Source organism: Mastomys coucha, unplaced genomic scaffold (genome assembly GCF_008632895.1).
Source record: "Mastomys coucha isolate ucsf_1 unplaced genomic scaffold, UCSF_Mcou_1 pScaffold1, whole genome shotgun sequence".
In the NCBI taxonomy this organism is placed as follows: domain Eukaryota; kingdom Metazoa; phylum Chordata; class Mammalia; order Rodentia; family Muridae; genus Mastomys; species Mastomys coucha.
In genome coordinates, this window is record NW_022196891.1 from 20172547 (window position 1) to 20199446 (window position 26900).

The window sequence follows — 26900 nt, forward strand, 5'->3', positions numbered from 1 at the left end:
CAGAAATCTGCCTGCCTCTGCCTCCCAAGTGCTGGGATTAAAGGTGTGCGCCACCACTGCCCGGCCCATCTATTGTACTTTTAATTCCATGTATTGTGTGTGGCTCTGTGAGTACAGGAGCCTATTGAGATCAGAGGAGGGTATTGGATCTCCCAGAATTGGAGTGACACGTGATTGTGATCTACCTTACACCTGTAGGTGCTGAACACCAAACTCAGGACCTTTGGAAGAACTGCTCTTAACTGCTGGGCCATCTCTTCAGCTGCATTTTCACATTTTACTAGGTTTCCTATGCACTCTCTTCTTGACGCTCTATCAAAAATGGTGCCCCTGAGGCAGAAAATGCAGGTGCTCTAGTCACAGTGGGAGTCTCCTGCTCTACAGGTTCACGTGAATCCATAGTTGAAAGAAGTAAATACAAAAAGAAGCTTTGGCCATATCGCTTTTTTTTCCCCCTTTGACACAGGGTTTCTCTGTGTAGCTCTGGCTATCCTGTAGACCAGGCTGGCTTTGAACTCAGAAATCTGCCTGCCTCTACCTCTTAAGTGCTGGGATTAAAGGTGTGAGCCACCACTGCCCTGCCACATTGTGTTATTTTTAATCAGATATTCTATTTATTTACATTTCAAATGCTATCCGCTATCTTGGTTTCCCCTCCGGAAACCCCCTATCACATCCTCCCTCGCTTTATCCCGTGCATCCACACCCACCTCACCACCCCTATTCTGGGGCAAAGAGCCTTCACAGGACCAAGGCCCTCTCCTCCCATTGATGTCCGACAAGGCCATCCTCTGCTACAAATGCGGCTGGAGCCATGGGTCCCTCCATGTGTGTTCTTTGGTTGGTGGTTTAGACCCTGGGAATTCTCAGAGGTCTGGTTGGTTGATATTGTTGCTCTTCCTATGGGGTTGCAAACCCCTTCAGCTCCTTTAGTCCGTTCTCCAACCTCTCTATTGTGGACCCTGTGCTCAGTCCAATGGTTGGCTGGGAACATCCCTCTCTGTATTTGTCTGACTCTGGCACAGCCTCTCAAGAGGCAGCTATACCTGGCTCCTGTCAGCCAAGCACATCTTGGCATCCGTCGCCGTAGTGTCTGGGTTTGGTGTCTGTGTATGGGATAGATATGAAGATACAATTCACAGACCACAGAAGACGAGGAGTCTTCCTTCTTCTTGAGCTTCCGAGGAACAGAGACTGAAGGAAAGACCATCCAGAGACTGTCCCATCTTGTGAGCCTTTCTATAATTGATACTTCAATCCTCACACACACCCATGCCAGAAATCTGCTTTGTTCAAGTTTTATCTATGGCACACAGAACACTTATAGGCTACTACGTTTTTATGAACAGTTGCTGGAGGAATTTATAATTACTATACCTTGTGTTTTATATGTGAAAACATTTTATCATTATACCACATACATGGCCTGTGGATTTGACTCTTTTGAAGAAAAATTTGCTTTCTTTATTGGCTTTTTCCTTCCAAAATTTAATGTTCAAAGCGCTACTGTAAGTCTCATGCTCTATAGATTGAGGTAATCTTAAAAGGATTAATTGTTAAAAATCGAACATACAGCAAACAGTTCCCCTCAGCTGTCATCCATGCAGCAGCAGTACACAATACACAATAATAAACTTCTACCTCCATCATTAAATAAATAAGAATAAAAATCACATGGAAGAACAAACACCAAGGAGAAGCATTATTTTAGGCAAACTTCTTAGAAATAAATATAAAGATATGCTTTAGTCTTTTGATCAGGCCACTTCTCAAGAACTCTAATGCAGTGATGGTCATAGTGTTATTTATTTTGGAGAGGAAACTGCAACGTTCCTCATCTCATGTGACAGATAAACAGATAGATGCTTTCAATACATACTGTAGCATAAGTTCGTGAAAATTTTTTTTCTGAAAACACATATCTCGTGACATTTTATACCTCAATTTACCTTTTCTCCACCAGAATGTAAAAGTAGGATTATAAATATCTAATTATCATCATCCATAATATCATTTAAAAAATCCCTCTTTCACAGTACGTTTTACAGGTAGCCTCAACTTGACATTACATCAATAATAAGTGTCAAACTCATTTTATCCAAAAATTATGAGGGAACACAAAGAATCATCTATCCTGTTATTTTGTGTTTCTTGAATTACTGAATATGTAAAATTCAATAATGCAAATTATTCACAAAGGTTCTTACCTCAGAGGGAATTCTATTGTATTGATGGGCACATACTCTAAAAAAAGAAAAACTAGAGTTTTGAGAAGAAAAAACTAACTCCTCCCCCTTATTTCTATAAGGAAAATGGATTATGACAAAGCTAGACAAACCATGTTGAAAAAAAGAGTAATGATTTTTTTAATGTGGAAAAAATATAATTTCTGTACAAAAATGAAAAGAGATAAGCTGTCTTAAATTAGACATTATTCTGGAATTTATTATGATAGATGCACAAACCAGTGTGAATTACACGTGAAGAATATGCCACATGATCTCTATGAAGGTCACAACCCACAGGTGTCATTATCATAATCTGAGCATGGTAAATTACCTCGGATGTGCAGGAGGCTTCCTTGAGAATGAAGACTCCGCTTAGGCCACCCCCTTAACCCTTTCCACCTGCCCCAGGATTTATCCCAAGTGCTGAATACTGAAACCAGCACTTGGCCAGCTCTCAACATCTACATCCAGGCCTGTTATTTATTTATTCCCGTGACAAAGGATTCAAGTCTTTATACACATCACATTAACAGGAAGGTATCTGTCAAAACAGGACCAAACAGTGCCGTAGATACTTGGTTTGAATTTCTGTACCATAGATAAAGTTTCCTAATGGAACAAAAACATTGTTGGTAGTACAAAAAAGGTGATATTTCTAAATATTTATTTTATTTTAACTTGTATGCCTTATATGAGTATATGCCCGTGTAAGCGTATGCCTGTGTGAGTACGGGCATTGTGCATGAAAGTGCCTACACAGGTTTTAAAGACAGCAGAAGAGTCTCTGGAGCTAAATTTACAGGTCACTGTGAGCTACTTGACCCACCTGATCTGTGTGCTGCGGGCCAATCCTGGAACTGCTGAAGGAACAGCAAATGTTCTTAACAAATAAGCCATCTGAACCACAAACACCCTCTCCTCTCCTCTCCTCTCCTCTCCTCTCCTCAAATCTGTCCTATTCTCTTCCATTCTCTTCCCCTCCCCCTCTCTTTCTTTTTGGGGCGGTGGCATTTGCCTGAGTTTGTGTATGTATGTAGAGGCCATGGATCAACTTTGGCTGTCTTTCTCTGTCACTCTCTGCTCTCAAAAGGGTCTCTCCCAGAACCTTCAGCTATGCTGTCAGTCAGTAAGTTCACCCCAAGTATCTTTTGTGTCTCTTCCTCATAGTATTGGTGTCATGGGGGACACAAGAACACATGTAGTTGTTTATGTGCTCAACGAGGTTCAAAAGCAGACCCCTAGGATTCTGCCCATGCAGCCTCCCCAGTCCCAAAGTAAATTTCTTTATAATAAACCTTGGTTATTTTCCGGTTGAGAGCTTTCAAAAATACATTGGCCTTTTGACTCCAATTATGTTCTTCACCCCTTTTTTCTCAGAAACAGTGAGGTCTTTTCCATTTGGCTAATGAAGATGCCCTCCAGGCTACACCGCTACCTGAGAGCTAGCTTTTTTCCCTTGCACAATCTTTAACTGTTTTCTTTTTGAAAAAGGCAACACCAAAGCGATGCAAAGTTAATTAGTGTTAACTCCAATTAGGAATCCAAACGCTGCTCGGTTGGCATAATCAGAAAGTGTGGCTCTCGGATTTATGATGCTCCCTTCTTCTTTATTGTTTGAAGTCTTACTTGGGAGTATTCATTTACACTAAGAATTATTGTTGTCGCTATTTTAGGACAAGTTATTCTGTATTGGATGTTCCTCAGAATGGACCCAACTAAATAGAGCAATCTGTCCCTTCTGGTTTAGCACTGGGGCAACAATTCTAAGATCTGTAGGATTTCAAGTCTGACATATTAGTTGCAAAGACATAGCTTTTTCCCTGAGTATGATTATTATTAGTATGATGCATGTCAGAAGGTAGACTGCTACCTTGGAGGATTAATGAAAGGCACTGAGATTTAACCTTGACAACAATCATCTCCTCAGAATACCCTTGTCCTGTACTTAGTATGGGCGAATATCCACCTGCATTAAAAATAACAAAGCAGGACTGTCACATCCACCAGGAGTTCTGTGGTGTCCTTAGGGACACCTTTGTTATGTGGGCCTGATTCTGAGTTCTTGTTGCCCTTTCGTGGTGGTAGAGTAAGATGAGGAAAAATATGGAGTAGGAGAAAAAAGTCTGATAGGAGAAGGATTCGAAATCTTTCCCCACTGAGGTTACATGTAACAAAACTGAGCAAACAATGCCTCCATCACCGCCTACTGAAGAAGGCTTTGTCTCTCTTTCTAATCCTGTCTTTGTGTCTCTGGTCCAATTCTTTGTTTCTATAAGGTGGTCTGATGAATTCTAAACCTCTTTGTGGGAAAGAAGTATTCCCTCTGGCTGGAGAGATTTCCCTCTTTCAATATGACATTTCTGGGGGAATTCTTAATTCTTGAGTCAATCGTTTCAAAAATCTGCTAGCCAGATTGAGAGATACAAGCATTTTCAAAAATCACATCTGCAAGGTGATCCCATTGCTTATTATCCTGAGCCTTTATACAGTTCAACTGCTCTGTCCTTAGATGGATGATGGCCAAAAAAGCCATTCATTGGCCAGAAGAGCCAAACATGACTCCCATCTCTCAACTTCCACCCCTTATCATAGCACTTCCCACCTGGTCGCACAGCTGTTCCTATGCGACAGAGGACAATGGGAGAAATAATTGATGAGGTTTAAAGGTAGTTTATTTTTTTAAGGCATTGCAGACACCACCTGGCTCTGCCAAATCACCACTCTGGGACAAGCCAGATGTCGTGCCATGTGGACATTCAAGTGGCCCATGGCAAGGCTCCCATGAAAACCACTGAGACTCTAGGCTGGCAGCCAGTTCAACTTGTCAACTATGTGAGTAAAGGAGTGGAGATGTCCTTCCTTCAGCTGAGTCAAGGCACACAGTGGCCACAGCTGCCACCTTGGTCATCACTCACAGAAAGCATATCACGCTGGCCCTCTAAAGCCAATCATTTCAAGAATTCTAGACCCAAAGCATTCATACTCACAATAAATTCCTGTTTTGAGTCACTAGTTTGGTATGAAGTCAATACTAGACAGCCAGTTCTATTTGACAGTGAGATTATTTTGCTAATGTAGTATCTTATTGTATCCTCTGTATTGTTAAAGTGATCTATGATAAGATGAATCATAGATGAGTAATGTGTGTTAAGTTTAGGAAACAATGAATATATTTTCTTCTACATAATGAATTATAATATATTCATTTACTAAAATTTCTGTGATCAGAGCTAATAAGAAATGGCTCAGTCGATAAACTATTTTCCCTATTAGCATGAGGGCTACAGTTTGTGGTCTTGGCATTTATGTAAAATGCTGGGTATGGTGATGTGCAAGTCTCAAATCTCAGCACTTGGAATGTGGAGACAAGTAAATCTTTAGCCCTTGATGGCCAGATAGTCTACCTTAACTAGTGAGTCCTGGGTTCAGGCAGAGATCCTATCTCAATAAATAAAATAAAAACATGGTTGAGGAAGACATAGGACATGGCCCTGAATATGCTCCCCCCCACAGAGAGAGAGAGAGAGAGAGAGAGAGAGAGAGAGAAACACACATATAGACACACAAACATGCATACAGGCAGGGGTTTAGTTAACTAATACCAATCTATATATTTATATATGTAGATGGCTATCATAGCAATCCCTACATCAAATCATGTGAATGTTTTTAACGTATGCAAACCTGTATAGGTAGATTATTTTCAGACTCCCCAAATATTCCTAAAAGCATAAAAACTAGAACTGTACTGGCAAGATGGCTTATTGGGTAAAGGCAATTACTGTCAAATCTGAAGTCTCAAGTCTGATCCCTTAGAACCATATGTTAGAAAGACAGAACAGACTCCTACAAGGGGTCTTTTGACTTACACACATGCAACAAACACATCATGCACAATTGTCTAATACATATTCATAACATAAATAAATGTAATGAATATTTAATAAAAAAATGACAAATCCTATTTCAAATTAGATGGTTCCATTTGGGATGAACTGATGTGTATGTGAGTGGCTAGTTCACAAAATGCAGATCAGCTTCCAGAACACTTCAAATTCATCTATTTCTCTCCCTCAGCTATACTGTTATATAGTTACATATTTATACATATGAACAAGTGTATAAACTACATCTGTATTATCAACTTGATTCAAATAAGGAGAATGGCTGGTAGGCAGTTTGGCAACTGCAACTAAAAACAGGAAAGAGATGGCAATTTGAGGATGAAGAAGCTGTAGTATATATCCAAACATGGACTATGCTTCCCCTAATCTTGTTATTGAATGTGTTTTTGTGTGTCTGTGTAGGCACATATGTATTGCAGGCTATATGAGGACCTCAGGCATCCTACTCTATTACTCTCTACCTAATTCCTTTAAGACAATATTTCTTACTGAAACCCGACCCAGGCTGGCAGTGAGCCAGCCAGCCCCAGCATCTTCCTGTTTCCACACGTCCGTCCACTCTCTTAACACTAAAGCACAGCCATAACTGCTTTTTTAAGTGGGTTCTGGGTGTTTAAAATCAGGTACTAATACTTGTACAGGAAATAGTATTATCCACTGAGCCATCTCCCCAGGTCTCTTTGTAAGTTCATCATTAACAGGATTAGTCAAAATAGCAGTGCACCCCAAATGTATGAAGCTTAATGGCCTAGACAATCCCATGGCCAGACTCTACTTCCACAGACTTCTTAAAGATGTCTGGGTAATTGTAAAGCACTGAAGTATTAAGACCCAGAATTTAATTAGATAATTCACTAGAGAAGAGTTACTTTTTCAAGCAGTAGTGCGTGCCTGATTCATTTTATAGCGATTACTTCTTAGTTAAAATTATATTTATCATAAAGAGGACTTTGTCTATAGACCTACAGGGTAGTGTGGATGCAGCCAAGTCTGGATAGCAGGAAATACACTCTACAGAGCATGGAGTGTATCGAACAGAGAGCAATATGCCATAAGCAGCAGACCTGTACACGATTGTGTGTGCCTGTGTGCAGGACACACACACACACACACTCTAAATTATAATAAAATGGTATAGTTTAAGTTGTTTAAAATATTTTCCATTTATGCCATTTAGATAGTTACTGTTTAAGGAATAATTTGACATATAAAGATGAATAATGCCTAAGCCTAGAAAAATATCACAAATACCAGTTGAGTATCCAAAATAATGTATGCCTGGATCCATGAGATGGTTTAGCAGGTAAAAGTACTTCCTACCAAGCCTGGCAACCAGGAACCCACATTATAAAGGGAATATTGACTCTTGCAAGCTACCATCTGCCTTCTGCTTGTGCATTGTGATGTATATATGCACTCAAACACAAATAGTATGCAAAAATAATTAAAACTACAGTATATGCAATGGTAGTTTCATTAATTTTTATTAATTAGAATTTAGTTTATAATAAATGTAACTTGATATGTTCCCAGATTAATCCTTGATGGTTTTTGTAGTTGATGTTCTAGGGAGTGAAAATCCAGAGCAGCTGCAACTAGAAGGGTTGACCCATGCCAGAGCGAAGCCTCCAAGTAAATGGCAAACATTTCTGATCCTGCCTTCTCCTCAGAGAATGGTTTCAACATCCAAGCTTTGACAGCTCTGTGAGTTTTAGGATGATGAACAGCATTCCCACTTGAGGAGGCTAGTTTGAGTGCTCAGCAGTTTTCTCTGCCTTCTATAGACTTGCTTTGATAGAGGTAAAGGAAAAGTCAGGTCACACACAGTAAAAAGGGAAAGAAAAGGATAACCTGTAATCAATATAACCTGTTACTCATGCGCAGGTTTTCACGGCTTATGGCAGCAGTGGAGTGGATTGCCCCTGGTATCCAGTGTAGTGCAGAATAGAGTGGTAAGAAGAAGCAGTCTATCGTACAACTCCTAAGAACCATGGACAGTAAACCTTTTATAAGAAAGACTATATACCTAATAGTATACTTCATGAAACTGTGTCAAATATAAAATAATCAAAGCTAAGCAGTGAAATTTAGACAGTGATCTCCAATGCAAGCGGTTAGACTGCAGTTTTAGAATGAAGCTGTGCTTTCTTAATCAAGATGATGGTTGCATGGACATGTGTGCTTTGCAGAATCCCTCAGGCTATAGTTAAAGTATATGAATAAAACTTCCTTGATATGTCTTACATCCCCATAAATATTTATGCATTGACAATCCGAATCCAAACGTGTATTACCTTCTAAATTCAAAGCATTAGACCTTTTGTGACATGTGATTCTAATTTCGTTTTTATCTACTTATTTCAATGTATGTGTTTGCACATGTGTGTACTGGTTGGGGTCCTAAAACATCAGGGAATATGTGTAGAGGTAAGATGACAATACACACGGATCGGGTCTTTAATAGGTGGATCCATAGAACTCAATTGAGGTTATTGGCTTAGTGATGGGTGCCTTTGACCACTGAGCCATTTCCAGCCCTATAGATATGATATAGTAAAACTATGCATATTCCCTCAACTTTCATTTTGTAGCTCACAACCTTAGTGTGTGCCTGCTCTGACTAAAACTTGTTGTTGGACTTCGGAGATCCTCTGGTCTCTAAAGGCAACCTTTCAGGTTAAATGTCAGACTGAGCTACTTTGTCTAGGGAGCTTATGTGTTGCAAATGCAGCTGTTTGTGGATTTTCCCATACGAAAACTGGTTCTGAGGACTTCTCATGGTCCAAGCTTTGGAGCCCGACTCCTGTTTGCATCAGAAATTAATTACTATTGGAGGGTGTATTGATCAGTAGTTGACATCTGACTAAGATTGGTGTCTGACTATGTGGTTATTTCCTAGATCCTAACAATATATAAATCTAATCTGGAAAAATAAGCAGGGATTTGGAAGAATAAGAAGGTCAGAGCAGAGCTAAGCTTCATAGAGCAGTAGGTGGGTATACAATTCAGGAACACAGGATTTGAAACACTTTAAAAAAAACAGAGAGACAGAGAGAGACAGAGAGAGAAAGAGACAGAGTGAGAGAGAAAGAGGGAGACAGAGAGAAACAGACAGAGAGACAAGACAGAGAGACAGAGAGATAGAGGGAGACTTGGCTTGTTATGCACTTTTGAAATCTCAAAGCCTACTCCCAGTGACACACTTTCTCCAACAAGGACACACCTCATAATCTGCCTAATCCTTTCAAATAATTCAACTCCATAATGATTAAGCATTCAAATATATGAGCCTGTGTGGGGAATTCTTATTCAAACATCCACAGGAATATTCAATATTACCACTTGGAACGAACTGATATTGGACATTCCCCCAAGACATGTAAGTGCTCAACACAGATAGGGATGAGATATTCATGAACTCATTGTGGTTAGTATGTGATCTGTTTTTCTATTTTTAACTTTTCTCACTCACAAATCTTTAAAATTCTGCAAGATTACCCTGGAAAAAATTAATACGTAAACAAGTACTAAAATCGAACTCATCTATTCCTGGGAATTCACGTAAGCAAAGAGTTCCAAGATTTTATACAATTTACATACATGATGAAATAAATTGAACCTGAATTTTTATAAATTTTAAGTTTTAGAAAAAATTTCAAGTATGTATTTTTACTAATTGCATGTTTTTATTTTGAGTTAATCATAAATTCATATATAGTTGAATTGAATAAAATGTGCTTGGATTTGCCACTTATCCTTCTGCTAGTTTCACCTAATGTGCAAGAGCTGGTGAGATGGCTCTGCAGGTAGAGGTGCTTGACACCTAGAGGCTTGAGCTCCATCCCTGGGACACACAGGGTGGAAAGAGAGAATTGACTCTTGCAAATTGTCCTCTGGCTTTCAAACACATACTGTGGTACATATGTGTTTCTACATACAGACATGTGTATGCATTAAATGAATAAAACATGAAATTCAAATCATTCTACATAGTACCCAACACAGTTTGTAAGAATACAGTGTACTGACAGAGTCAACGCCCAGATCATTTTCCTCCCCACTAAGAGCACACAAATTGCTACACAAAATAAAGAGAATTGTTCTCTCTTTTCTCCTTATGTCTGAAAAATTCTTTCTCTGACTTTCCATCTCTCCACATTCTTATTTCCAGAATGTTATATAAATCGAAGCATGCCCATTAGATTTGGAGCTTGCCTTTTAAAACCATGTGTGACTGTGGAGAGTCACCCGTGGTCTTGGATATATCAAGTCCTTTTCCTTTATCTTTCAGAGTTGTATACTATGCATGGTTCTATAACCATTTAACTGTTTAACAACAAAAGAATATCTAAGAATATCTGGGTTATGTGAGGTGATAAACAGTGTCTTGTGTATACCCGATTTGCCTCAAACTTGCTATGTCGTCAAGAACTTTGAACTCTGTAACTTTTTCCTCTGTATCTTGAGTCCTTGGAAAATAGGCATGCACCACCATGTTTTATTTGTGCAGTACTTGATGATTAAATACCAGGCTTTATGTATGCTACCAGAGCACTATATCAACTAACTGAACTGTATTCAAGTCCCCCAAGTAATAATTAAAAATGAAAGTGCAGAGTTTTAAGGCAAGCTTTGGCCTCATAGTGAGACCTGTGTTAAAATTTAATAAGTAGGAACTGCAGAGATGGCTCAGTGATTAAGAACAATGACTGCTCTTCCAGAGATCCTGAGTTCAATTCCCAACAACCATGCACATGGTGGCTCACAATGATCTGTAAAGGGATCTAATATCCTTTTCCATTTTGTCTGAAGACAGATCTAGTGTACTTGTATATATATATATATATATATATATATATATATATGTATATATATATATATATTTAAAATTCTCTTCTCCTACTCTATGGATCCCAGAGCTCAAATTCAGATTATCAGGCTTGGTGGGAAACAACTTCACCCGCTAAGCTATCTTGCAGGTCTCTTATTTTCTTTCTGCTTATGGATATCTAATCACTCTAGCACCACTTGTTGAAAAGATTATAATACTTTATTCTTGAAGAGATTTCTTACTCTTCCAAAATTTACTTGCCTATGTTCAAAAGAACCCATTTCTGAGTTCTCGATTCTCTGTTATTGCTATGAATGTTTATCTTGTTGACAGCTCTACTCTTGATTTCCATGACTGCTATCACATGCTAACATACCAATGTTCATTGGATCAGCAGGCTGGATCTGGAGGTAAAGATATTTGCCAACAAGTCTGAATTCAATATCTGGTACCTATGTAGTAGAGGGAGAGAAGAAACTCCTATAAACTGACTACTATACAGGTACCATCACACACACACACACACACACACACACACACACAACCACATATATCAAAACATAATCAAAAGATAAAATTTTGTTATTTATTTAATATAAGAGGTAAATTTTAAATTCTTTTAGATATCACTATTTTGTAACCTTAGAGTGGATTTTATTATGTTTTCTCATATTAAAAAACACATTTTTCTCACTGTAACAAGTACCTTACAAAATCTGCAAATGAAAGAAACACAAAGAAATCACCAGTCAGCCAAAAACAAGGAGAGACTTGACTGGCATGTAATGATAATGTCACCATCTTTTTCAGAATAATTTATATTTTTCAGTATGAATATAAACTTTAAAGATACACATCAGATGTCCACTCCAAAAGGCTAATGCCTTAAACAGCTAGTCCTTCTGAAGTGGGAAATGTCATGTGTCCGAAGGCTTTTGATGCGTTATATGAGGCTTCCTGCCTTAACTCCATCAATTTTTATTGTCTGTCCTAAAGCTCATAAAACTTCCTTGAGTAATCTCCCATCATTTATTCACTATCGGACCTAATGTGGCGAATTGCCTGTTAACACTTACTTTGCTCTTTTCACTTCGCAAATTGCATCTATGTACAAAATACTCACTTGTCTTAGGTATGAGCTAATTGTACTCTAAAGCTGAAGTAGAATAATAGAGCGATGACTGAGAAAAGATTATTGTAGTTGTTTAAAGTTAATTTAGTTTGTTCTGCTTTCTGACACTACATAGATGACATCAAATGTCATCAACGGTGCTAGGTAGACAGCACAGTGGATAAAAGCACTGGCCATGAAAAGCTGAAGACCTGACTTTAAATCCTCAGAATGCCAGGAAAAACTGACACATAATACAAAGTCTGTGACTCCATTGCTTCCACAGGGCAGTTGGGGGCAGAAGACAGGAGAATCTACAAAACTTCACAGACAGTATTCCTGGTACACAGAAACAGAAAATGCAAAAAAAATACTGTCTTAAAGAAGATGGAAGTTGAAAAGTTACACACAGGTTATTGCTGATCTCTATTTAGGTTCCCTGTCATGGATATATCTGTATTTATACAAATGTATATATAGATGCTTATTCAAAAAATGTATACACACACGACATAGATATTTCTAAATCACCACCAGCTGACAAAGTAGTTCAGTGTTGAAGACCTCACTTGCCATATTAAATGAGTAGGCACTTCAGAATCCACAAAATTATCAGTAAAACATTAACAACAGCAACAACAAAAAATCCAAATCCTGGTTTGGCAAGATGTCTCCATGAATCAAGACACTTATCACTAAGATTGTTGACCTCAATTCCTTAATTCAGTCTCTAGGACCCAGATGGTAGGAAGAGAGAATCCACTCACTAAGTGGCCCTCTGACCTTCACTCATATTATGTAAAACACCAATGCCTACACACACACAAATGTAATGAAAACTTTAAACATACTACCAAAACATATACTGATCATTATTTTAAACAGTGTTCCCTTTGTGTATACACTGCAACACAAGACACATCCAGTAAGAAAGTCTCTGACCTATAATATATGCCCCCAAATACCACCGATGCTGATGGGCTTATCCTGAAAAATAGAAAGCATGTCTGTCATATTTGGTAAAACCTCATGCATTTGTAACTCACATCTGACAGATTGTCCTAGTTATTTGCTAGTCAATGATCTTTACTTCAACCATGTCTTTAGCAAAGCCACCCTCAACATGCCTGATCACTTCTAAGTTTAAATGTAAACTACTGTCTCAGTGTCCGCAGAGAAATAGTTCAGTAGAAGCACAAGAGTTCCTTTACCTGCTTGACGTCATATGCCAGGAGAACGTACTTTAAATCTGGGGAGAGTGAGTGTCTGGATGCTTTAAAAGTTACCTAGAAGAACGAAAAGAAAGAAAGAAGTGATTATTTTACAGAGATGAATAACAGAATAAGTGACTTGAATATTGATATCAAGTATAGGATAAATCTCAATTTGTCAACATAATCTGAAAAGGATACTTTCATTCTTTTGAAAATTAATTGTTAGTTCTGTGATAATTTTATACAATATAATTTGGAATAGTACAGCTCTCTAAAAAGCTTTTCTCATAATTGTCCATTCCACCTTCCCATCTTTCCAGTTCAACATTTACTTTGTTCTTTCTTTCCCCATTCAGTGCAGCTTGTATAGCCCGCCTAGTTTGGAGAATGAGACCCGTCTGTCATGTGCTTGACGTACCAGTGATTACAGAATTTCAGAAAGCCTATTCTCTCCCTCTCAGCACCTATCAGGTACCAAGAGCTCCTCATCTAGTGGAAGGTTTCTTGCTCACCTTCTTCCCTTAATTGTATGATTTTTGTCTGGTTTGAGTTAGTGTTGGTCTTATGTATATTGTCACAATAACTGTGAGTATCAATATCAGTTAACACAAAAGTTTTTTTTTAAATCATATCCAACAGTTCATTAAAATGCATGAAAATAGATATTTTATATAATAACTTAAAAACAAATATTTTTATGATCAAGGAAAAGTGGGGTGGGGATGGTACTCTTTTGGTACAGTTCTGGATGTGCATGCAAAAGCCCAGTATTCCATCCTGTCGATGCAAAAACAGACACTGGAGGAGTAGAGGGTGAAGAATCACAAGTTCAAGTTCATTTCCAACCATTAAGCACATTGTTGACATAATGTTCTGAAATGTATACTTTCATTCATTTGAAAATTAATTTTGTTAATACTTGAGATCTTCTTATAATATGGTAAAACCATGGTCTGGACTATATGAGACTATGTCTTAAGGAAGCAAACAAACAAACAAATGTTGAGCCAAGTGTGGTGGCTCACACCCCTGAATCCAAACCTGGGGAGATAGTAGCAGAAGGACCACTTTCCAAATTTGTTGTCAGTCTAGGCTACATGTGATATCCAGTTTGGGTTGCACAGTCGCATTCCTTCTCCTCTTCTTTCTCCCTTGCATGCCCTTCCTTCTGTCTGGGTATTGCTCTCTGTATAGATGTGTTTATAAGGTATATGTTTTTATTTGATGCACTCATGCACAAATACAAACACAGACTCTGTGTTGCTCTCTATATATATTTGTGAGTTATATATTTATTTTTGACACACTCATATGTATATCTCAAATGCATATGTGCTCACATCCATTCACATTTGTAAAACCTCATTGGAATTCTGAAATATCCACAATGCTTTTATAGTTGTATATTGTGTTACTAGAAATAAAAAATACATTATTAAAATTCTTTGTGTTGCCATTTTCTGATTTTTTCCTGTTTATTTCCTTGAACATTTATATTTAAAGATCCATCAAAACCAAACTTTCTTTAAAGGGAATTCCCAGGGTAAAACAGATACAGTATAAATATGTAACTAATTGTATTTGATAGCAAACAATTATTGTAACTACAGTGCACCTGTAGATTGGATTCTGAGCTTGCCATTTAACAATTGAACTGACCTTGTGACAGAGGTAATTTTAAATGTATGATGATTGTTAAATACATAGAAAGGAGAGAAATGGTGCTACATGAAATATAGGTATTTGTTGCATTTGGATCAAAGGGGAAGATAGGAAAATTGTTGAGTTGACAGGAACAAAAATAAATAGTCTTAAGTTACTTTAAGCAAACTAGGCTGCTTGCATGGTATTTGTAGAGACATGCCTATGTAAATAACTTTATACATCTCAGTTCAAAGTAATGTCCAAACAAAGCTCTCTAAAGAAAACAGAAAAAGGTAGAGATGGGTTTCTCTTCTCTTTCCTTTTTGGCCCTACCCCTTTTCTCCTCTTCTGGTGGTACCTCAAGATATGGGAAAGAAGGGAATTGCATTCAATCTGTAGACTTTAAGGCTCAATCATGATGTTTGAGTCTCTACAAGGACAGGGACCAAATAATCCAGCACATTGAGGATGGAAGGGAATTCTGAGTCATGATAATGCCTATGAGGATAGTGATGCATTCCAAATCCAAGACAGAGACTCCTGTGGTCAGGACATTTCTCTGTCTGACATTTTCTTCACATCTTGTCATCTGCATTTTAGTCTTTGTAATGAATTAGTATCCTTAGGCTTGCCCTCTGCTTACCTCTGTGAGACCCAGGCCCTCCCTGCAGGTTACCAGGCGCTAAGCAGAAAGGACTGAAAGCAAGGCGTGAACACATCAGACTCCTATAGTCCAGGGCAGCCTGGCCACTGTCACAATTCGTGGATCACACATAAACCATGTTCCATTCTTCTCCTCTAAGAGAGATTGGCCCCTGTCTCATAACTGACATCACATATGCCATGTTCCTTTACCTGGGCCTTGGAGCTCAGGCCTTATACTAAGTCCTCCTCATTTTGCAACACCATGCCCCCACTTTATGTAGGAGATCTTTGAAAGGAGACAATGTACTTTGTCTGGGGTGAGGACTAAAGATCTCTTTCAGACCATTCTTACGTCATTTGCCTGAAGACAGTTTCTCAGTGACTCAGTCCAGCTCCCTTTTGCCTCCTCACTAAAATCCAACACCACTGAAGAATTTCCAAACTAGAAGAGATAACAGGAGATCGCCGACCGACATGTATTCCAGTTGGGTGTGGGATTTGTATCCAGAATCTAAGTGTGGCAGCTTAGTATCATGGAGCCCTCAACCTGTGGCATTTGGTACATGTGTTGTCAACATGGAATGGTGAGATATTTATGTTTTATTTTCAATAAAAATTAACAATTTAAGGGCATTTATTAGCTTTATTATATTTGAGGAATTTTACATTCTCTATAAAAATATAATAAGTAATCCAGTAGGAGGGGCCAAAGGGTTTATATTCAAAGACTGAGAAGGTCTTAAAAAAGAAGTAGGAACGATGAATATCCATGAAAAAAAAAATCTGTCAGTTCCAGTCTCCTTCTCTGTGAAGTAGAAACAAGGAGAGACAGGACAATTAAAAAAACTAACTGGTTCCCATCAGGCAGCTTCAACTTACCCCTGTGTGAAGACTAGTTCCTGGGAGATGTCATCAAGGCTGTAATTGAAGCTTAGTTCCTCCTTTGTTCTGGTTTCAGGGTAGCTTTTAATTTGTTAAATTAATTTTGCTTTTTCTTTTAATCTGATTCACTGAATTTCAAAAGCACTGCAGAAAACAATGTGTTGGTTCGTTTTTGATTTGCTGCAGTTGTTGTATTATTTAAGGTGGGCAGACAACTGTTCTCGGAAATAACTTAGTTTATTCATCCTGAGTCAGAAGTACAAAGAGAACAGAGTGACCACAGTGACTGGCCAGAGTACAGCCCTGAGAGTTGGAAGTTCTCCTTAATTAGCCTTGTGTCCAATCTTCATAGAAGTCCCAGCGAGCGCCAGCAGTCAAGCATCCCACCGTTCTGTGTTTACTCATAAAGGATCAATTATTAAAGATAATGGACAATAATAACAATGCTCCAGTCAGCTGCTGCTTCTCGGCAAGCAGGTTATGTCCTGTGGACATCCTCCACCCTTCAGAGACTGTCAGTGATGTCCATCAGTCCTTGAGGGTAACCGAACGTGAGTGAGATCCTGGTTCATCACCTTTTACTCCTCCCTCTTCCCCTCTGCCTAACTGATTATGCAGCAAAAATGAAGAGGAACTAGACTACAAAGAACTTAACATCCAATCAACAAGGTCACCTGTGCTGGCACTGCAGTCTTGGCAAATATACTGTTATTTAAAGAGATGACGAAATGGACAGTAGGCGAAGCCCCATTGCTATTTAAAAACCTGCTATGAGATCAATGTCTCGACTTCTGTCCTAGAGTAGAAAACTTCACTATCAAAGATGGCAACTTTGTCTCAAGGTCACAGAGGGGCAAAGAAAGTCCAAGAGGGCCTCTCTCCCAGTCCCTGAGTGATCCCACTAGCCAGAGGGTGTTGTTAGCTCTTCCTTGCTTTCATCCTTTGTGTGTGTGTGTGTGTGTGTGTGTGTGTGTGTGTGTGTGTGTGTGTGTAGATTTTTGTTTCTGTCTAGTATGAATTTTTTAAAGGAAATCTCACATGCTTTGCCTCCTCCACCCTGTGTGATATTCTTCACACAAATTAACTTCCTGTTTTCACAGGTGCGTCTGGGCCTTGGTAACAACATTTTAGTGTCTTTACAGTTCCTCCCATTATCCAGTCTGACACTTTGTTAATTATCACTCTACTCCCTCCAGCTTTGGCTGCACACAAACTGGGAAATGTTCCAAATACCTTTGCAGGGGCACAAGCTGCTGAATCTCGAGCCCGGCAGTGGTCACCTAGGATTCAAGGACCCTTAATGTGAACGTTGGAAACTCATTTTAGAGCTGCAGAGACAGCTCAGCGATTGAAAACCTGCCCAGTAAAAACATGAGGACCTAAGTTCACATCCGCAAGCCCTCATAGAAAAAGCTAGTGCTACCTTGTGCACCCGCATTTCTAGCACTGTGGAGATATCAGAGTACTTACGAACTTGCTAGCTGCCAGGATAACTTCAGGTTTAATGAATGACTCTGTCCGAATGGGATAAGATAGAATGCTGTATAGTGGGGACACTTCAGATCTTCTAGTCTTTATGCCTGCATCTGCACACACATGCGCATATACACACACAACACAACCTGTCAGTTTCTTTAAGGAATGCTGGATGCCTTACTCAAGTCTATGTTACTATAAGGCAGTGGTTCTCATCCTGTGGGTCTTGTACCCTCTGGGAAATCAAAAGCCCCTTTGACAGGGCTCAAAGATCAGATATTTACATTCCTATTCTTAACCATCCCAAAAGTTAGATTTATGAAGTGGAAACAAAATAATTTTGTGGTTGGGGGTCACCACAACATGCAAAGCTATATCAAAGTGTGACATCATTAGGAAGAGGGAGAACCGTGGCTATAAAGCATTTGTATTGTTATCTCTTGAATCTGAGAGAAAAAGTTCTTTCTAACAGTAATGAGAGCAGCTTGACACTGGTCTTAATTGTGAACTTTAATATAATTATGTTGAGTCTCAACTGGATAAGCCTTCCAAACAGGGCTGGGGGGTGGGGTTGTAGAGCAATGGCTGAGCAGTTAGGAGTGATTGATGCTTTTCCCGAGCACCGGAGTGCTGCTTTCAACATCCACAAGAGCCTATAATTAAAGCTGGAGATGAGGCAAAACCCTTCTCTGGACATCACAGGCAACCCCTCACCACCAGCACACATAAATAAAAACAAAGATGAGTTTGGGGAAGTTTATTTTAGGGACTTTAATGCTACCTTCACAACCAATTCCTTGCTGAGATAAAGGGATGTAGGAACAGTGTGCTGTAAGTGCATACTCCTGTGTAGGAGCCAAAACACATCTGGTAATTACTGCTCAGTCCCCTCCCAGTTTTTGTTTGTGTCAGGGTTTCTCACTGGCCTAGACCATACCCAAGTAGGCCAGGATAGTTTATAGTTGATTCTAGGGATCCCCTTGACTCTACATCCCATTTTACTAATGCTGGGATTTTGAGCCATCTCCCCAGAACAACAAACAATTTCTGTATGGATTTAGCATTATTAAATAATAATGCTGCCAGTGACTATTTGAGCTCAGAGTCCTAGAGGGTCATAAAAGGTTTGACTTCTACATTCCAGCAAGTTCCTTTAAAGAGAGGCAAAAGGATAAGCTCAAGTAAAACAAGAATGCACATGGTCTACCGGACCAATTAATAAGAGTGAGATACTTAAGGCACCCGAGAAACATGTGCAGCCTCTTAGATGTCTGATATCACTCAGATCGTCACAGATCATTCACCATAGGACAAGCATCAAAGTCTCTGAAGGCGCTACCAGTTAAAAAGGTACCCCACTAGGCAGATTTTCATGCCATATTGGGCAGAGTAAGATAAGCAGCAGGCGCCCCTGTGGTCCATTGCAGAGCAGGCATGTGAAACCCAACAGCCTGTGGAGACAAGAGGCTTACAGCAAGGCTGCGTGGCTGCCAGGGTGAGAATGACTGACTAGACTCTCTCAAAGGAGCACAAGCCAAGACTGGCTTCTCCTCATCATACAGGAAATGTATAGTGTTGTTTTCAGAAAAAAAAGATTTCTTTTCATGAAGAGTTAGAAAACCAGATGCTAACTTAAAATTGTATGTTGTGAAAATTGTGCTGGAATAAATTTCAATTTGGAGGAAAGCTATTCTCCCTGGGGCTCGGCAGTTTGCTCACTTATGGGAAAGTAAGAATGGCCTTAAGGATGGCTGTGTGGAAAGCTGCTCTTGATGAGGTTCTAAGAATAAAAGCCTAAACCTTTCACGCATTTGAAGAACGTCGGTGAAAGATTTGTGATCTATTATCTCCCACTTGAGTGAAATCATGTATTAGTTTATAAGAAATTTCCAGAAGACATGCAGATAGCTTTGAAGGCTTCCACAGAAGATGGAGATGGAGGCTGGGATATTGGTAATATTAAAGCCACATTATCAACCCTTCATTATGGCAGGGATTATCAGAACAGTGACACTGGAGTCATGGGAGGGATTAAGATCTGTTTGTGTATAGAAGTTTGTTTTGGCAAATGGATTGAAAGGGAGTCAGATCTGAGGCTACCCTATCTGTCAGGGGGGTCAGGAGGACCTGCGACAAGCTAAACAAACAATGTCAAGACGTGAAAGGGACAGACCCAGGCAAGTGAGGATTTGAAGCAGAGGACTCTTGGAAGGTATAAGATTTTCTGTTACTATTTGAGAAAGAAAGGTGGTTGAAAAATCTGTCAGAGCTTTTAAGTCAATGCTAGCATTATATCCTCAGAATGTGTTTCCTTTTTTTCCCCTTCACACATGTCCAGCTGAACTTGCTGTAACAACTTTATCTCGCCATTCTCCTTCCTCAAAATACATTTGCCTAAGTTCCTGTTCTAATTCTCTTCATTTAAGATGTTGCATTTTGTGCCAGAGAGAAGAAGAGGTTACGACTGTTCATTGCTCTTTTCGAGGGCAAGACTTTGGTTCCCAGCCCCTATTAGTGTGGTTCAGAGTTTAGCTCCAGAGGATCAGATGCTTCCTTTTAGCCTCTGTGGAAACCTCTATACACATACATATATACACACATTCACAGACACATAGAACTTTTATAAACCTAAGTATATACTACTCAGTTTCTATTCTTTTTTGCTTAAGTGACAAATCCGACCACACTGTATAGAAATATCTGCTTGCAGTTCATCAAAGGACTGATCACTGTTTCCGTCATTGCTCTTGTAGATTGTTTGAAATTGCAATTTACATCTTTTATTACCACAGTAATGTCTCTATTAAGAGGCTTCAATGCAATGATTCACTTTTGTCAGAGACGTTATAACTGGAGTTAGAAACAGATAATGATGGTGTTCCAACATGTCAGATACTAAAGATCACAGCAAGAAATCACTGAACACAAAGCAAAATGTCAGTAGTTCTAGGAAATGGAACACAGGCACGAATCGAAGGTGCAAAAGAACTGGATGAAAAGGACGAGGATGGGATTAAATTGGCACAGTTGGTAAGAGGGACTGGTGGCCTTAAAAGTTAACATACTATATTCCAGAACTGTTTAAGTGGGGTAAAAATTCCTCAAGCTTTTTGGAATAAGCTGGCAATAAATATATGTACAAGTACCTGTCATTATAATATAGAAAACTAAACAGAAACACCTAGTCAGTGTACTTCCACAGAGTAGCTCTCTGTACTCGAAACTGTAAAGCAGTAATATCTTGGGTAAAAAAAAAATATACAGTGTTTATTGTTTTTTTAATACCATGTTGAAACCAATTAGTTGTACTACGCATAAAGCATTGTTGACTTACACAGGGCCACATCATTGAAGCAAAGAGGTTCTGCCTTTCTAGAAGCTACGAACTGTCAAATGTTCCTTAGCTGTGGCAGACATATACACATGTACACACACACACACACACACACACAATCAATCAATCAATAGATGAATTAATGTAAAATCTTTTAAAAAGAAAAGTGAAACTCAATAGAAGCTGGAAAGACTGTCAATATACAAGCATGGTTTGATACCAAATGTGGGCTTTTATTCCTATGATTTACAGTTTGGCTTGTGAAAGAAGAGCAGAGCAGGTAAGAAGAGGACAGAAAAGTTTCCCGACAGTGGCTTTGGTCAAGGCCAGGGTTTGATTCAGACAGTCAGCAATCTGTTTATCTGGAGAGTATTTGAAGCTCAGATCTTGCTTCGCTTCTTCTTTACTCCCTCCCTTTCCTTAGCCATTCTGTTAGCAAGGACAGAAATTTCATTATAATTCCTTGTGATAACAAATGGTGCTTTGGTGTTTTATAAACACAGTGGTCACTTTCTTCTCTTTGCTATTTTCTAAAACAAACCAATGCAGAAAATTGTATGATATAAACTCAGTAATTTTATATGATGTGTATGCATTCTTGCCTCTCTCTCTTTCTCTTTCTCTCTCTCTCTCTCTCTCTCTCTCTCTCAAAATGTGTGTGTGTATAGTGGGTGCATGTGTATAAAAATGAAAGTGGAGGCAACAAACCAACCTTAGTTACTTTCCACCTTTCTTTTTAATATAAGTTCTGCCACTCCTTGAAACCGATGTAGGGTAGTATGCAGCATATATATGCATATGTGCATATAAGACCAGGGACATGCCCCTGTCTGAGTCTTCTTAGTAGATCATAAGCACACGCTAAAATGTCCAGCTTTTTTAAAACCTGTGTTTAAAAAACTTCAATCACTTTACCAACTGACACTGCTCCTCAATCCTGTGGCTAGATGTTCTGTTTTTAAGACTAGTACATCTGTACCTAGTAATCGATATGGAATAGTTTATGGACATCCCCACTGCTCAGTAATCATGAATGGCAATAATAATCTCTTATTGATTTAGATCATAGTCAATATACCATCCTGCATAATTTCCTTATAATCTTTATTTTTTTAATGCCCTCTGAGCTCTCTCCATAAGGTGAATAGATCAGAAATGATGATTTGAAGGGAAATGTGCCAGTATTTTTCTACTGGGAAGTGTTGACAGATGACAAAGGCTCTACTTAAAAGGAGACAGGAATATTGTGACTTGCATACCCATGTCAATTTTTGTTTGAAATTCAGTTTGTGCTGCTCTAATGAGTTTTCAAATTATCTTAATGCTTACTATAGCTTGAATATATTTTTCTCCTAAATGACTCTGTTACATTCAAGCACAAGTACATTGAATAATGGAATAAACAGAAAGAGTAAGGAGCTGGGTAGCTTGATGGCTCAGTACTACAACTTGAAATTGGATCTTTAGGACCCATGTAAAAAACAGGGTTCTTCTTTTTTTTTTCCTTAAATTTTTTTTTTATTTTTTAAGTACATTTTATACATCAAACATATTAATAATATTGGGTATTTTGAGAATCAAATAATATATAAAAATTTGTACAATTTTTATGTTCATATCCTTCCATACCCTAAAAATATCATTAATGAATATTTAATTCTATCCCTAACAGAGAATTCTATATCTAATGTTGAATACTAAATTGTTTCAAAACATACAAAATATTCTTTGGGAGTTAAGCATAGTAAAAGAACATAAAATATTAAAAATAAATCATTGAGAAAAATACTCAAAAGCCCTTATTTATGATACCTCTTGACATAGTAAGAGAGTATTTAAAACACATTGTATATTTGTGTACATTGTCTAATAATCAGTTTACTTTAAAAAAGATTATCAGTGTTTCTAGGAGAGAAATTATTTTATCAGTAACTATATTATAAAAATTTCAAAATTGCAAAAACTCTTTCAAGTTAAACATTAAGAAAATGTTAATTGCAAGCACTGTGAGAAAATTATTAATATTTCCATGATGTTTGTAAAACATTATTTTAATACTTTCAACTGTTGATATTCAACAAAAGGAATAGATATTTTAAGATATAGTTCATTTTTATGTCTCCCTTTTCATTTCTGATTTTGTTAATTTGGGAACTGTCTCTGTACCTTCTGGTTAGTCAGGCTTATCTATCTTGTTGATTTTCTCAAAGAACCAGCTCCTGATTTTGCTGATTCTTTCTATAGTTATTTTCTGTTTCTATTTGGTTTGATTATTTCCTGCTGTCTACTCCTCTTGGGTGTATTTGCTTCTTTTTATTCTAGAGCTATCAGGTGTGCTGTCAAGCTGCTAGTTTATGCTCTCTTCAGTTTCTTCTTGGTGGCACTTAGAGCTATATGTTTTCCTCCTACCACTATTTTCATTGTGTCTCACAAATTTTGGTATGATGAGTCTTAATTTTCATTAAATTCTGAAAAGCCTTTAATTTCTTTCTTTATTTCTTCCTTGATGAAGTTATCATTGAGAAGAGCATTTTTCAGCTTCCATGTGTATGTATGCTTTCTGTTCTTTTTTTTTTTTTGTATTTAAGACCAGCCTTAGTCTGTAGTGATGTGATAAGGTACATGGGAAGAGAGGGTTTTCCCTTTGTTTCTTTTATTGTTGGTTTTTTGTTTGTTTGTTTGCTTTGTTTTTTTGGTTTGGTTTTCTTTTCCTCTGTTTTGTTTTGTTTGGTTTTGTTTTAATGTATACTTGTGAAGATGAAAGAGGGATCTTGAAGGTTCAATGACCAGCCAGTCTAGATGAAATGGCTATTTCAGGCACTAGAGATATTGTCTCAGAAAACACAAAGGATGGCAGGCAATAGGGGAAGACACTGTTGTTAACCTTTGGGTCCACATCTATTTTCAAACGCAAGAGCACCTGCATACAACCAACATATAGGAACAGTGTGTGTCTGTTTGATTGTGTGTGTATGTGTGTATGTATGTCTGTGCATATGTATGTGTGTCTGTAAAATCTTGCAAAAACCAAACTAGTATAAATTTTTACTTTTTTTTTTTTTTACTATAATCCTAACATGATGCTTAATAAGTAACATGTTTGGTCTATAGATGTCTAATAGCAAATTACCTCAAGCCATGCTTTCTATAAAGATTACTTTATTACAACCACTATTCTTAAATGAAATTTTTCTTTGACAATTTTATTGAAATATAATGTGTTTTGTGAATACTGTTCCCACCCACGATCACCAATCCTCATCCTACTCCTGTTGATACCTCTCTTCCCTAAAATTCTCCTTCAAACATTTCAGGGCTTCTTTTAGATCCATTGAGATTAAGCAGAATTCTCTGTGTATCTATGGGTTTTGAACCATCTATTGGAGTCTTGGGGTACACAAATGGAGACACTAAATGACCTTAAGCTAGAACTAATCAGCAACTAATACTTAGGAGGGCAAGATGAGACTACCTTATTCATAATTGAATACATACAATTACTGACCCTCCGTACTTCTCACCCATCTCCTCCCATATCTGAACCGGTACCCCCCTTTTTCCTCCCCGTCCTCTCTCCCTCCCAGAATCCTCTCTCCCTCTAACTCCCAATATTATTTTCTTCCCCTTTCTGAATAGGACTATAGCATCCACATTTTAGTGTTGTCTTCCTTCTTCTTGAGCTTCATATAGCCTATGAGTTGTAGTATGGGTTTTCTGAGATTTTTGCCTAATGTCCACTTAACAATGAGTACATATCATGTGTGTTCTTTTGTGACTGGGTTACCTCACTCAGTATATTTTCTAGTTCCAGTCATTTTTCTGTGAATTTCATGAAGTCATTGTTTTTAATAGTACTCCGTTGTATAAATGTACCACGTTTTCTGTATCTCTTCCTCTACTGAGGGAAATCTGGGTTGTTTCCAGCTTCTGGTTATTATAATTACAGGTGCTATGAATATAGTGGCACAAAGAGCATCTTCTGGGTATATGCCCAGGAGTTGTATAGCTGGGTCTTCTGGTAGTACTATGTCCAATTTTCTGAGGAACTGCCAAACTGATTTCTGGAGTGGTTGTACCCGCTTGCAATCCCACCAGCAATGAAGGAATGTTCTGTTCATCTTTCCTTGAATCCTTGGCAGCATCTGCTGTCACCTGAGTTTTTTATCTTTTGCATTCTAATTGGTGTGAGGTGGAATCTCAGACTTGTTTTGATTTGCATTTCCCTGATGACTAAGAATGTTGAACATTTCTTTAAGTGTTTCTCAACAATTTGAGATTCCTCAGTTGAGAATACTTTTAGTCCTGTATCCCATTTTTAATAGGGTTATTTGATTCTCTGCATTCTAACTTCTTGAGTATTTTGTGTATGTTGGATATTAGTCCTCTATCAGATGTTGGGTTGGTAAAGGTCTTTTCCCAATATGAGGGCTGCTATTTTGTCCTATTGATAGTGCCATTTGCATTACAGAAGTATGTTGCTGTGGAGAAAGTCCTAGATGTCAGGAACCCAAGAGGATCCCAGGACCAAAAAGAAAGGATATTAGCTGAAATACCCAACAGAGGAGAGATAAAATCTGTAGAGACCTTATCCAGTGGATGGGCATAGCCGCCATTTAAGGGATGGGGTCACTCTCCCACCTCAAAAATAATAATCCAGAATTTCTCTTGTCAAAAAGAAATTCAGGGACAAAGAGTGAAGCAGAATCTGAAGGAATGGCCATCCAGAGACTGCCCCACCTAGGGATCCATACCATCTGCAGACACCAAACCCAGACACTATTGCTGATGCCAAAAAGTGATGCTGACAGGAGCCTAGTATAGCTGCCCCCTGAGAGGCTCTGCCACAACCTGACCAGAACTGATATGGATGGACACACTCAAACATCAGACTCAGTGTGGGAACCCCAATGGAGTAGCTAGAGAAAGGACTGAAGGAGCTGAAGGGGTTGTGAACTTCTTCATAGGAAGAACAGCAATATCAACAAACCAGAACTCTGAAAGCTCCCAGAAACTAAACCACCAACCAACGAGCATACACGGGGGCTGATAGCTTCAGCTGGTTATTTAGCAAAGGATTGCCTTATCTAGCAGTAATATGAGGGGAATTCCACCCCTTGGTCCTGTGGAAGCTGGATGACCCAACATAGGGGAATGCTAGGATTGTGAGCTGCCCAGTGTGGGTGCTAGGACTCTAACCCTAGTTCTCTGTAAAAAATAAAGACTCTTAAATATTGAACCACCTCCCCAGCTCAAAGAGACTTTCACCTTGCTAGAAGAACGGTTTTAATGAGTTTCAAAATAAATGGAAACATTTAAAGTCAGGACAGGATATAATATCCAGTATGGAAGGCTTCACCAAAAGAATTTAGAAAAGCCACTATGACATATGGAAATTATGAATCAACCTTACAACTAAATGAATTAAATTTATTGCCACAATGAAATAATATTCTGTCAATCATGTGGATAATCATGGGGATATTTAGTAATACCATGACACCTATAACAAGAAATAGGATCTGTTATTCTGGATGCTGCCATGGCATTTTGATAATACACATTGAATTTGTAGTTTATCCTTCTTTTCACTTACCAACAACACTGCTGTGAATTGGCCCTAAAAATATGTT

At 38.4% G+C, this 26900-nt stretch overlaps 1 protein-coding gene across 2 annotated transcripts in view; it reads right to left on the reverse strand.

The window, feature by feature from the left end:
• Dpp10 (dipeptidyl peptidase like 10) overlaps nt 1-26900 on the reverse strand; it is a 716117-nt gene that overhangs the window by 302635 nt on the left and 386582 nt on the right. For both annotated transcript variants that reach the window (XM_031380842.1, XM_031380845.1), the window contains exon 5: nt 13287-13361. In XM_031380842.1, the coding sequence (XP_031236702.1) occupies nt 13287-13361 (75 nt within the window). The remainder of the gene's footprint in view (nt 1-13286; nt 13362-26900) is intronic.